The 13183-nt window shown below is 42.8% G+C and overlaps 1 protein-coding gene across 1 annotated transcript; it reads right to left on the reverse strand.

The window, feature by feature from the left end:
- Positions 1–11818: 11818 nt before the first annotated feature.
- On the reverse strand, positions 11819–11988 carry ZBED6CL (ZBED6 C-terminal like; the record flags this gene model as incomplete). The annotated part of the gene is made up of 1 exon (XM_010074327.1): positions 11819–11988. A coding segment is annotated over one exon (170 nt), but the record flags the coding sequence as incomplete, so codon positions are not given.
- Between the last annotated feature and the right edge of the window lie 1195 nt (positions 11989–13183).

A 13183-nucleotide genomic window follows, 5' to 3' on the forward strand; every position in this document is an offset into this window, starting at 1 on the left:
GTGGCTTAGCAACTGAATCTGCCGGTTCCCTCAGGACCCGCAGATGCATCTCATCAGGTTGTGTGGGCTTGTGCACCTTCAGGCTCTTTAGATGGTCTTGAACCTGATCTCCTACAGTGGGTGGTTCTTCGTTCTCCCAGTCCCTGCCTTTGCCTTCTGTGAGTTGGGTGGTATGGCTTAAGCACTTGCCGGGGAAGACTGAGGCAAAAAAGTCATTGAGTACCTCAGCCTTCTTTGTATCCCAGGTAACCAGGTCTCGTTTCTGCTGCAAAGGGCTTACATTTTCCCTCGTCTTCCATTTGTCACCTACATACCTAGAGAAGCTTTTCTTGTTGCCCTTGATGTCCCTGTCAAGATTTAATTCTGTCAGGGCTTTAGCTTTCCTAACCTTAACCTTGGCTGCTTTGACAATTTCTCTGTATTCCCCCCAGGCTACCTGTCCTTGCTTCCGCCCCCTGTAGGCTTCCTTTTTGTGTTTAAGTTTGTCCAGAAGTTGCTTGTTCATCCCTGCAGGCCTCCTGGCATTTTTGCCTGACTTCCTCTTTGTTGGATTGCATCAATCCTGAGCTTGCAGGAAGTGATCCTTGAATATTATCCAGCTTTCTTGGGCCCCTCTTCCCTCCTGTGCTTTATCCCATGGCACTCTACCAGGCAGATCCCTGAAGAGGCCAAAGTCTGCTCTCCTGAAGTCCAGGATAGTGAGTTTGCTGTGCGTCCTCCTCACTACCCCAAGGATCTCAAACTCCACCATTTCATGGTCACTGCAGCCAAGGCTGCCCTTGAGCTTCACATTCCCCACCAGCCCTTCCTTGTTGGTGACAACAAGGTCCAGCATAGCACCACTCCTTGTTGGCTTCTCTATAATTTGAAGAAGGAAGTTATGATCAACGCATTCCAGGAACCTCCTGACCTGCTTATGTCCTGCTGTGTTGTTTCTCCAACAGATATCGGTCCACCATAAGGACCAGGGCTTGTGAATGTGGGGCTGCTCCTATCTGTCTATAAAGGGCCTCATCCACTTGGTCTTCCTGGCCAGATGGCCTGTATATAGCCCCACTATAATGTCACCTGTCCCTGCCCTCCCTTTAATCCTGACCCATAATCTCTTGGTCGGCTCCTCATCCATCCCCAGGCAGAGCTCCATGCACTCCAGATGGTCACTGACATAGAGGGTGACACCCCCTCCTTGTCTCCCCTGCCTGTCCTTCCTAAAGAGCCTGTATCCTTCCATTCCAACACTCCAGTCATAGGAGCCATCCCACCTCATCTCCATGATGCCAATGAGATCATAACCTTGCAGGCTTGCACATGTCTCTAACACCTCTTGTTTATTCCCCACACTAGTGCGTTTTCATAGAGGCACTTAAATTGGGCCCCCTGATGAAGCTGACCTACTGGCTGGAATCCCTTTGTGCTGCTCTTCAGGTACTCTCCTGCTGAGCTGTGATTCTTCTGCAGGATCTGGTCATCTATTGCTGGCACTGGCATCAAACTGGTAAGAGTGGGATAGACTGAGATTCTCCTCCCTCATCACCTTTAGTGTAAAGCCTTCTTCACCAGCTTGGCAAATCTGTGACCAAAGATGCTCTTCCCTTTCCCTGACAGACGTATCAGCCCCCAGTAGACCAGGTTTCTCAAAGTGAGTCCCATGGTCTAAGTAGCCCTGGCTGTGGCTCCTGTCCTGTAACCATTTGTTGACTCGTCAGCTTCGACTGGCCCTTTCAGACCCCTTCCCTTTGACCCAGAGGATCAATGGAAAAACTACCAGTGCTTCAGAGTCCTTTACCGCCTCTCCCAGAGCTCTGTAATCCTTCTTGATACTCCTCAGGCTGCTCGTGGCTGTGTCACTGGTGCCCACGTGAAACAACAGCAGCAGATAATAGTCAGTGGACTGTATAAGGCTTGGTAGTATCCTGGTGACATTCCTGATACAAGCTCCTGGCAAGCAGCACACCTCTCTAGAGAGGGGGTCAGGTTGGCAAATGGGTGCCTCTGCACCTCTCAGAAGAGATTCACCTGCTACTATCACCTGTTGCCTTTTAGTTGTGCTGGTTGCTATACGGGGAGCAGATGGGGCTGCGTTACTCGGCTCCAGCGTCTCTCCTGATGCGACGGGTGTTTCCTCTTCAGTCTGCAGAGCGGTGAAACGGTTCTGCAAGGGTATCTTAGGCTTCGGGGGAAGCCTCTTCCTCCTGCTGCTCCTTGCCCTTGCAAGCTTCCCTTCTTCTGCATTATTGCCCCCCTGCCCTATGCCTCTCCCCCCACCTCCCTTCACCCTTCTGTGTGTTCTGGTGGGGGAGTTTTTGTCTGTTTGTCTGTGGGCTGTGGGTCTGCTGCAGACTGCTCTTAGAACCAGCTATCTAACTCCTTCATTAAAAAACCCCTGTGAACAGCTTACTTTCTTTTTCGTCTTCCTAATACCTTGTAATTTCAAGGTGCCAGTGAAGAAGGAAAAGACCCCACATCTTAAAGCCTACTTTTAGTTAAAATGCATTATGCTATTGTAAGTAAAAATGCTGAAACTGAACAAAGGGTCAAAATATTTTTCAGTTTAATTAGAGACTTGGTGATTGAGGAACTGAAAAGACCTCTGTCATTTTTAAGAGCATTTAGGACACTCCTGAAAGAGTATGGGAAGGGTGTTCCTTGGGTCAGTGAGCCTGCCTGTTGTAGGCAATTGCATCAATAATACATTCAACCAGTCTCACATGAAAGCAGGTCTTGATTTTGCCCCCACTACTCCTGTTGCAAGAGTCTTTCAAGCTCTTATTCTCCCTTTTTAACAGCAAGAGAGCAATTAATGGCAGTTCTGCAAATTGAATGACTTCCATCTTTGGCACAGAGAATATTGCAAAAGGAGCGTGAGTTATTAATGATAATATGTGGCTGTTACCTAAGACATCTTCACCAGTAGATCTTCAAGTTCTTTAAAAATGAACTAACTGTCAGGGTCTCCATTGTGCATACAGGGAATAAAAGCTTTGCGGAGTGAGGTGATCTACTCAAGGTCATCTCAGTCTGCTAATAGCAGAACTGGGATTAGAGGCAAATCTGTGCAGTTCTAGGCCACTGTGTTATCTAGTAGATCACACTGACTTCCCCTAAGGTTAGTAACAGATCCCTTGACTGGTGATAAAACAGTGTTAACTACAAAGGCCAGGATTTTTGAAAGAACCTTGTGGCTTAAAATGCTTGTGTCCCAAACACAGCAGTGCAGGGGTCTCGCGAACTGACCCTGAAAATCCTGAAATATCCTATTGTGTTTAATTTTTTTCTGAAACATGCAAGCTGTAACAGCTTTGTCTTCCAGTCCCATTTTTATTAAATGTATATGCATATGAGATGATGCTCTGCCCCCTTTTTTGAGGTCATTCAATTAAGCTTATAATTAGGGATTTGCTGTTGCAGCAGGGAAACAGATAGTTACAATATTGCCTCAGCTAAGCTCCACTGATCTAAGAGCAACAGAGACACAGTCAGAGATGCTTTGTTCTGGAAATTGTTTACTGCCTGGACAGAGGAGTCCAAATGTGGCAGTGAGGCACAGAAAAATGATGCAACTTGTGTCATCTGCAATGGGCTTGGAAGAGACCTGAGAGCAGCTTCTGCTCCATGAGTTGACTGCAAGTTTTCCTCAAGGAGGATGTTTCTGTGTGGTTTTACGCTTGCAGTTTCAGAAGCATTTAGGGTCAGATATTTGAAACCTCTTTTGTGCTCATGTTTTGTAGATATAAGCAATCCCAGGCTTAATTTTGCTTCCTGAAGTCTCTGTGAGTGTAGATTGGGGCATTTTGATCTCTAAGTGTTTATTTGAAAGTTCAGATTGGATGCCAAACTGTTCTGGCAACAGCTTCACAGCAGAGGCAGAGCTCTTGCCTGCTGCTGAGCAGCTCGTTGTTGGACGGTGTAATCCTCTCAGGCAAGAGAAGCAGGCGGGAGGGGATGGCAACCACAAGGGGAAGGTGGAAGCTGCCCTGCTGCTGCTGCAGGGTGTCTGGGGCTTGCTCAGCGTCCAAGCCTGCTGGGGCTTCCACCTACAGCCACGGCCGAGTCAGTCCGTCTCTGCTTGTGTGAGGTCAGATAACACCTGCTGTGGCAATCCTGATTACCTGTGACAGAAAGCAATCAGAAAAAGGGAGCCACCTCCTCAGTTGATAAAAGCCAAACCCCATTCCCAAGGTCTCCTCTCCTGAGTTCAGTACTGTTCCTCTTTGCCCTGTTTCCTACGGGAACGTCCATGCTTTCTCCGAAAGACCAGATTGCAGGATGGATAGCATAGACAATGTAACGATTTAACCACATGGTTTTGTCTAGCTTTTGTCTCACGCATTTGGTTGCTTGGGGTTTTTTTGGGTTTTTTTGTTCATATTTTTTAACTGAAGTGCTTTCCACTGATGGAGGTGAAAAGCTGTCTTTGATGGTAAGTATGCTGCATAGTTTGAAGCTAGCATGGAGCCATAGTTTCTAAGTACAACAGTTTCACTGTCCTCACTATTGTGGCTTGCAGTAGACAAGTAATATGCCATTTATTCACAGTTTTTTGACCTGCCATGTCATACATAGTCAAAACTGTTGAATTGCAGATAAGTCATGTGCCTTGGATATCAGGCTGAACATAGTAACAAAGACATGCTTGTACACACACACACATACATACACATGTATTCCTTACAACTTCAAAGCCTTGAAATTTTTCTGTTAAAAAAAAAAAAAATTAACCCCCCCCCCCACCTTGTTTCTGGCTTTGAAACTTCTGCATAAGCAGGTAAACCACCTCCAAGCTTTTTTCTTTCTTAAAATAATGTCAGAGCACAAAAGGAAAGGTGTTGTAAAAGTACTATTGCTCTGCACCAGAGTTCCAAAAAAGCCATTGTATTGAGAAAAAAACCCATTCTAGATGAGTTTCCAGATCCTTATGCTCTGAGAAGGTGAATATCATTAAAAGATAATTAAATATTTTTTAATTTAAGTCTAAACCTTACTTTTCAAATGGTTGCATCCAAACATTCCCTTTCAGTGTCTTTTGATTGTGGTGTTTCAAAATCCTGTGACGGGACTGAAATCTTTCATCACGTTCTTGTTCATAATTAAAATATTGCCCTACATATGGTACTATAGTTATAACTCTGGTCTGTCTCCAAATTTTAATTGCCTTTTAGGTTACCAAATCTCAGTCTTTCTATGTAATTCAATGTATAACATTCAGTACATGATAAGATGCAGTTACAACTAAGAAGAAACTTACCTTGAATTACAATAAAACCATTTTTCTGTTCATAAAGTGTCCATGACCACACAATGATATGCTCAAATTTATTAATTATTTTAGGGACCTCTAACACTGTGTAAATAGTGCTTTGAAGTTTGATGTCCATTATCATCTTTACCAGCAGCATTCATCCACTTGTGCTGAAAGTTTAAAGGGAACGACAACTAAAGGGACTGGAGCCAAACATCTTCAAAGACAACCTCATATTTTTGTTTTTTTCAATATTCAAGCAGCTATATGTTTCAGCAATACATTCATCAATAATCTAGTGAGTGACAGAAATGTTATAATTAATATGCAATTTCTAAAATTAAAAATAAATTTGGCTTATCTATGTGACAGTGAATAACTCCTAATGTCATTTTCCAAGAAATATGTGAAAGGAGAATTTATAGTAGAAAGTCCACCCTGTTTTATAAGGAAAACAGATGTTCATTAATAAACAGGCTGACCATGGAGCGCTGGAACTACCATCTGGATGGGAAGTTGTACAGGATTTCCACCCCCCCTCCCCTTTTAATAATTTAGTCAGTGAAGTTCTGGTAGGGATCAGGTGATTTTTTTTTTTTTTTTTAATAGCATGTTTGGAAATATGTTAATCTTTTTCTCTTTCCTTCACATAATTTCTTCCTTCATGCCTTTAAACAACTTAATAAAAGGAGCAAGCCATAAAGCATTCCAGAAGGTTCTGGAAATGGAAAAACAACAACAAAAAAATATTTAGCTGCAGTAGCAGCTGTTATTTCTCCTTGCAAAGATGCTGGTGGTGTCTGTTATTGTGCCTCAGCCATCGCACGTGAAGAATGCCATGTGTGTGCTCATGGTCTTTGTTGGCTGGATTGCAGCAGCACCTATCAGGCAAAATCAACCCCCTCTGTGCTCTGTTCTGCACCTGCATGTAAGGAAAGGGTGTCTTCACACCTGAAGAACTTGCCAACCGAGACTGCACTCCTGTAGGCAGTAGTGTTCATGGCTTACTATTAAACCGTGCTAGTGGTGACATGAAAGTGCCTTTTAGGTGGATGACACATTAACTGACATCTTGTGGGACCTATGTGCATATTGAAGAGATGTAGCATCCATATTTTACATATGGAAAAAATGAGGCTCCAGAGAAAGCCAAGAATTAAAAATCAGATGTCTTTATTCCTTGAGAGAGCCCTGGTGCATGATGATGCTTTTGTTTTTCTTTCAGTGTATAGTTTAAGACCTTCCAGGCTTTGCCCTGCTGTGCAGACCTCTGAGATACTGGGGTAACAGCACGGGATATTTTATCTCACAGCATCAATGTTTCCACAATGTTTCTTGCAGCTGCTACAAGGGAGTAACACGACATATGTCAGATCAAGCAAGGTGCTCCAGTTGTCAGATAATTACAAGCACTTACTAAGTAATTAATGTGCTTGGACTTCACTTAATATTTGTATACCTTTTGCAGTCTGTTTTCCTACATGCTATCAAGTCTCCTAAATACTTTCTCAGCAAACAAAAAAAGAGATGACTTCGTATTAAGTGTGTTACCTATTCTGTAGTCACTGCTGGCTGCCAACAATTCATCAGTATGCTGCTTATTAATTTTCTGCAATGTACTGGTTATTGATATTGCTTTTATTGTGGTACCTCACCTCAGCCATGAAGGGAGGACACGCACCTTCATCTTGAGCTAATGGCAGTGCTGCCAATGCTGCAGGGAGGCTGAAGAGCAATGTGACTAATAAAACACAACCAATAAAAATATGAAGGAAAAAATGTCCCTACTACTAAGAAATGCATATTCCAAGTGCTTGCACAGCGCCTGAGGCTGTTAATCATCACTCCATGGGCACTCCTAAACAACTCTAAACAACAGTTAGAAAAGGATCAGATGGCTGTTTAGGGGACTCGGTAGAGTGGTATTTGTTTGATTGGCAGGTAGGCATGCTTGTAAGGTGTGCTGTGAATAACAACAGTGGCTGAAACATGAAGATGAAGGTTTTTACTCATATGCTGTCTATAGGACTCTTTTCCACTTTGTGTGAGGAAATGAAGGAGGAGCTGGGCTTAAAGGGTGCTGGCTCATCACAGACAGCTGTGGGGTCCACCAAGCAGCCCTCTGTAAAGTGCAAGCTGGAAACAACCGCTCCGAGTAGTTTACCTGGACTGGCTTCTCCTGAGGGGAAAAAAAAATCTGTTTGTACCGCTGATTAATAGTTCTTTCCTCCCTGTTTCTTGCCTGCATTTGTCATGGAGGAAGCTTGTGGACATCCTTTCCTCCTCTCCAAGTGCATATGTAAACTTTCCTCTCATCACCGATCCATTAATCATAAGCACTTTTGTTACATGGATTTCTCCTCCTCCCCTTCCCCTTCTGAGTTCATTCCCCTGCCATTCCCTTCCCTTGACCACTCCTGCCAAGGGGCTGTGCCACTCGTGGCGTTGGCCCAGGAGCTGCTGTATGCGAGGCATCCCATGGGTGCCCAGGGCAGCTCACCTCCTGAAGCTGGACACTCTACTCACCAAGGAAGCAGAGGTCTGCTGTTGAGATGGCTTTCCATCCTGGCTCTGCTCTGGTGCTGTGGGGCTGACTTGGCCAGTATCTATCATTTTGCAGGAAGTAAAAAATTGCATGTAATCATCATCAGTCATTCATTATCAGCCCCTCTCAGCCTGCTTCTGGGCAAAGCCTTCTCCTCTGCTTCCCTTGTGCTGATTGCTTCAGTTATTTCTTTATATATTTATTTTTTGCCAGAACTTTGCCACACTTGGAAAGCAAAGCTGATCGGTGATAGTAGAGCATGGTTTGCCAACTCAGTCCTCCTTGCCTTTCATAAAACCACTGTTTTGCTGCTGTTGATCCACATTTATTGAGTTACTTGGGCAGGAAACTGTGGAATTTACTGAGTTCTAGCAAGAGGCATGAACACATGCTGGTACAGGCTTTAGTAGGGACCCGTGATCTAAGCACATACTTGAGATCCCTGGTGGGATCCCACAGCCTGATCTGAAGTCCATGCCAAGAGATCTGCCACCATCCATGACAGCTAGGAGCCTATCTGTGCTGTAGGCAAGCCTTCAGTGGCAGCGGGGACATAAAGCTTATTTGGTTTTACCTGAGCTCAAATAAGCAGCAAGATGAGTGTTTCAAGTGCTTCTGAGGGAAGACTGAATTTTTAAAATGATCAGTGATTCCAATTCATACAAGCATCCAGGGGCTTGGAGACTCAGCCAAATTTTTGTGAATTACAAATACAGAGGGATTAGTCTTTCCTGAGACTTTTTTCCTAATGCTTCCTGGTTTGAAGAGGTTTTTTGGCAGATATTTCTCTCTGTTGCTTCACGAGGTCCAAAACCATTGGGAGCTCTCATATAGGCAGAAAAATAATTCTTAAATACTGTGTTTACTAGATCTTTTCCAAGTAGGAATAAATAATGTAGTGTTTAAAATGATAACAGGAAAGATCACTGCCTTTGCATTAGGATTATCGGTGTTGCTAATGAAGGCAAGGCTCTAGACCTAGGCCCTTAGAAAGCTCTCAGTGCCCATGCCTGTCTGATGAAGCCTTACCAACCTCTCCAGAATTACAGAAGCTTTGTTGCCAAAACCTGGAAGCAGTAAAGTTTCCCAGTCACATATGTTTCTGACACACACGGTCCCTGCCCTGATTTACCTGAGTTTCTGCTGATGGGTGTTCACAAAGCTACCTGGTACCTGTTCATAAAGCTGTCTGGGTGCAACAGGAGTCTCAAAATAGTTTCTTTTTGACTAACTTGCCTTGAGAGTGACAGAGAAGACCTGCTTAGAGGAGACCTAATAGTCTGCTTATGAGTTTGTGTCCATGTACCCTTGAGATTAGAGTGCTGAGAGTGTACACACAGGTGGGAGGTGGGAAATGGGGCTGTATTTGCAGGCAAGAAGTGTTTATTCTTCCTCTTCCTTTCTGGGTCAAGGAGAATTTCTGCTTTCTCGTCACTCAGCCCCATGTCTACCTACGAAGTGCCTTTTTCCCTTGCATTTAGCACCAAGTAGCATAAGTGAGTCCTTGCACCATGACGTGACAGATGTAATGTGATTCTTGCAAAGTGTATGGTACAGGGAGACAGAGGGGTAAGTGGATTTCAGAAACAGGCTACACTCCTTCAAGCTGGAATGTCTAAAGGCAAGGATTAGCTGTTTTGGCACTCCCACTGAGGAGAGGAGAACCTACCTATCTCTATAGTCAGAAACAATGGAGCTTCTTTATGGGTTGTCTTTTTTAAGGATGCTAGGAGGCAAAGGAGCCCCTGCTCAGTTCAGCTGAACCTTTTGCATGGCTCAGGAATATGAAAAATACCTAGCCTTATTGTGGATCTTGCTGCATGTGCCTAACTTGCATGTACCCTGTGGGGACAGAAGTCCTTAAGGGTGGGATTTTCAGAATTGCCTGCATCCTTATTCTCCTAAATCTGTTTAAAAATTGGTTTGTTTCTGGACACGCATGTTTCCTCAACTTTGTACCTCTAACTGTTTTTGTTTTGTAGTTTCTTAGAGTTGTAGCTAACATGAATGTTGGCCATATGAGGTACACTGATAAGACTTGTTGGGGCCAAACATCATGAGAAAGCTTAACACTTAAGACAATGAAGCTTAAGCCTGGCTTCCCTCTTTGTCACCCACAATAAACAGTAAAGATAATGATAATAAGAGAAGAGACACATACTTGTCTCTGAAATGTGTTCCTGACTGGGAATAACAATGGAAATTGGTATGGGTGACTTCTCACAAGCCAAACATTTGTCAAAAGTGAGATACACCCCCTCCCTTTTTGTTTCATGGGTGAAACTGGAATGGAAAATGTGAAGTAAATACCTTATCCTTTCCATCCCCTGACAAATTGTTTTTATCAAAGTGAAACAGTCCCTTTTGACCACCACAACTATCCTCACAAAAATATTCCCTTTCAAATGAAGATAATTTACCAGTTTGCTTGGTTTCCTTTTAGTGAAAATATGTAAACATAATACTCTGATATTGGTACAACTGTTCTTTCCTGACTTATGTCGACAGAAGCTTCCTGTGTTATGAAATTAGTGCAGAGAAAAAAAGAGGTTACTCAATTTTAGTATACCTGCTGAATTTACCTGAATGTGTGCATTCAAATCTGGGATTTATATTTTCTGATTAAATATTTTAGTACAAACACAAGCCTTACAGTTTCAGTAGTTTGACTGATTTCTTGTTTTACATGGTGTGGGTTTTGTTTGATTTAGCATTCAGTACTACAAGAGTAATAAAATAAAAGTGAAGTAATCCAGAAGCCTAAGATGAAGGATGCTTTGAGAAAGAATACTCTCCAAAATGTTTACTTTTTATGAGCTTTCACTCTTTGGATTCCCTCACGAATTTCCACCAAGTAAATGGGCTGCATGTGTATCTGTGTGCATATGTGCTGTGGATGTATGGTAAATTGTGCCTGGCTGTAGGTTTTTGTTACAAACAGGAAAGTCAGCCCATTGTTCCTAAATTGCAAATGTAAATCCATTTATAGCTTGTAATTTTGCAATTTTGCACGCTATTAACATGAGATCAGTTTGCAGTTTTCCAGCTCACATCTCCTTAAACCTCAAAGAAAAACCCAGAGGTTTATGAATCCAGGTGAATCAAAGCTTCAGGAAAAGCTCTCACAGAACAGAGATTTGCACAGTTCTTATCTTCTGCCAAATTACTCAAGCGGACAGCAGAGAAAATCTTTTATATAATATTTGGGAAGTGAAGAAAAAGGGAATAGGAATGTAAGCACAATACTTGGTAATATGCCTCTTCACCTTCCTGCAAGAATTTTGATTGATAGATTCCTCCGCAGTCTCCTCCATTAGGCCAATTTAGAGAGTCACTTGCATGTTGCGTATATAACTTGCTAAGCTGTTCAAATTACTCCCTTAAGAAAGAGGTGCTCTATGCTGCGGTTTATTAAGCCCACATCTTCAATGTGTCTCAGGGCCAGACACATACCTGAAAAAGAAATCTGAGTACATATTGGATGGTGGGGAATTTGGAGGCTTAAGAATACTGGTACTGGTTTCCTTTTTTTTTTTTTTTTTTTTTTTATTTTTCTCTCCCCCCCTTAAAGTAGTTAGTCTTTTTAGATTATAAAGCCAGAAGGGACCATTGCAATCATCAAATCTGACCTCCTGCTTAACACAGGCCATAGGCTCACTGAATTAATTCCTGTCTGAACTAGGGCATACCTTTTTGAAAGTCAACTTTTCACTTCCCAGCATATGAAAAGGTTTCCCATGACACCTATAGACCTTTCCTAATGGACAGATTCTTCCCATGATACGGACAAATTGAGTTTTTCCTGGGAGGTACTGGCCCACTCTGAGCTGATAAAGGAAGACCCAGAAACTGTAGGAATGCTGTGATCACTTCTTTTGCACCCTGTGATGTTCCAGGAGCTTGTGCATCTCCTGCTTTATGAGATATACTTGGCCTAGGGGAGCTAAGTGGAAGGATGAGGGAGAAGAGGAGGTGCATAATGGTATGGCCTCCAGCACTATTATTTATGACAGTATCCTTCCAGCAATCTATGCCTGCATAGGGTGAAGGCATGGTTTCAATTCTGCCCTTGAAACATGGATTAAGCAATGTTGCTAATACATATTTGTCCCTGCGGCTGTCAAACATTTCACTGATACTAGACTCTGTAGACAGCTTAATAGCTAGGTCTTCTGTCAATGTTACTGCAGCAGTGTCTCCTTTGCTTTAAGATGCTGTTCAGATTTATTCAAGCAATAGGTGTAGCCTGGTGCTTGGTTAATAGCAGCACCTGACTGTATACTTGTATCATCACTGCTTGCTGACATCCCTAGTGACCAGATGAAATGGATAGACTATGGAAACCAAGTGCTGAGAAGAATCCAGTGAGTGAAAGTTGTAAAGATCATTTGTCTTGTCTGTATTTTGTGCCTCCTACCAGAGTTACATGCACAATGTATTATTATTCTAGAAGTCTCTGAACAATAGCTACCATCCACAGGAGCTGAAAATGTGTATATCCAACAATATTGGACAAATGGTTTTATTACTGCTGTCAGTATGGTGCTTTACTGGTGTTGATGTAACCTAGGTGTCGCGGGTTTTCGTGTAACACTTGGTATTTTACATATAAGCACATCTAATTTCTCTGGATGCTAGAGGTAGGAATTATCTGTGAAAAGATAAGCACTGAAAGTGTTATGTTGTATGCCCACACATGACGTCAGTATTTTGCTATGTATTGAAAAGAAAAACACAATTGAAGGATGACATTTTTCCAAGCTGCAAAATTACAGTTCACCTGTGTGGTGGAAAGTGATGAATCCTTGGCTTGTCAATGCTATTGCCACTAACTGATGGAGGAACAATGACTGGTATTACCTCTACTTCACACTTGCTTCAATTCTCAGCTTTGGCTTTTCAGACTATCAAGTTTTTTCATTATTATTTTCTGATGGAGATGATTTTTTCTCTTCATCACTGACCATTGGAAAACTGTCATGAATATCTTCAAATCTCACCCCATCAGATAAAAATACTTCTATGGGTTATTTTTACTTTTCAGTACGTATTTTCCCTCCCTTATGTTTGCAGATAACTAACTGTCCGTGACTGGTAGGTTACCACACATTTGAAAGATCTGAATTCAGGGCAGATTCTGGGTTAAAGGTCTGCATTGCAAATGATGGCACTTCCTACCCTGGGAACCTCTGGGCCACTGCTGTGCTTGAAGCAGCAAATAATCTGGCCAGCTGTTGAAGCCCTGGCAAAATGTAACCCAGTCTCAAAAACCCCCACCCATCTGAAATGAAGCAAATGCTTACATCTTTCAGAGTTCCTTTCATTTGCCTTGGGTTTCTCTTTTCTTCCAATAGTGATTGCAGGGCTGGAAGAAAAAAACCTCTGGACCTTGTTTAATA

The sequence above is a fragment of the Pterocles gutturalis genome, unplaced genomic scaffold (genome assembly GCF_000699245.1).
Source record: "Pterocles gutturalis isolate BGI_N339 unplaced genomic scaffold, ASM69924v1 scaffold15157, whole genome shotgun sequence".
In the NCBI taxonomy this organism is placed as follows: Eukaryota; Metazoa; Chordata; class Aves; order Pterocliformes; family Pteroclidae; genus Pterocles; species Pterocles gutturalis.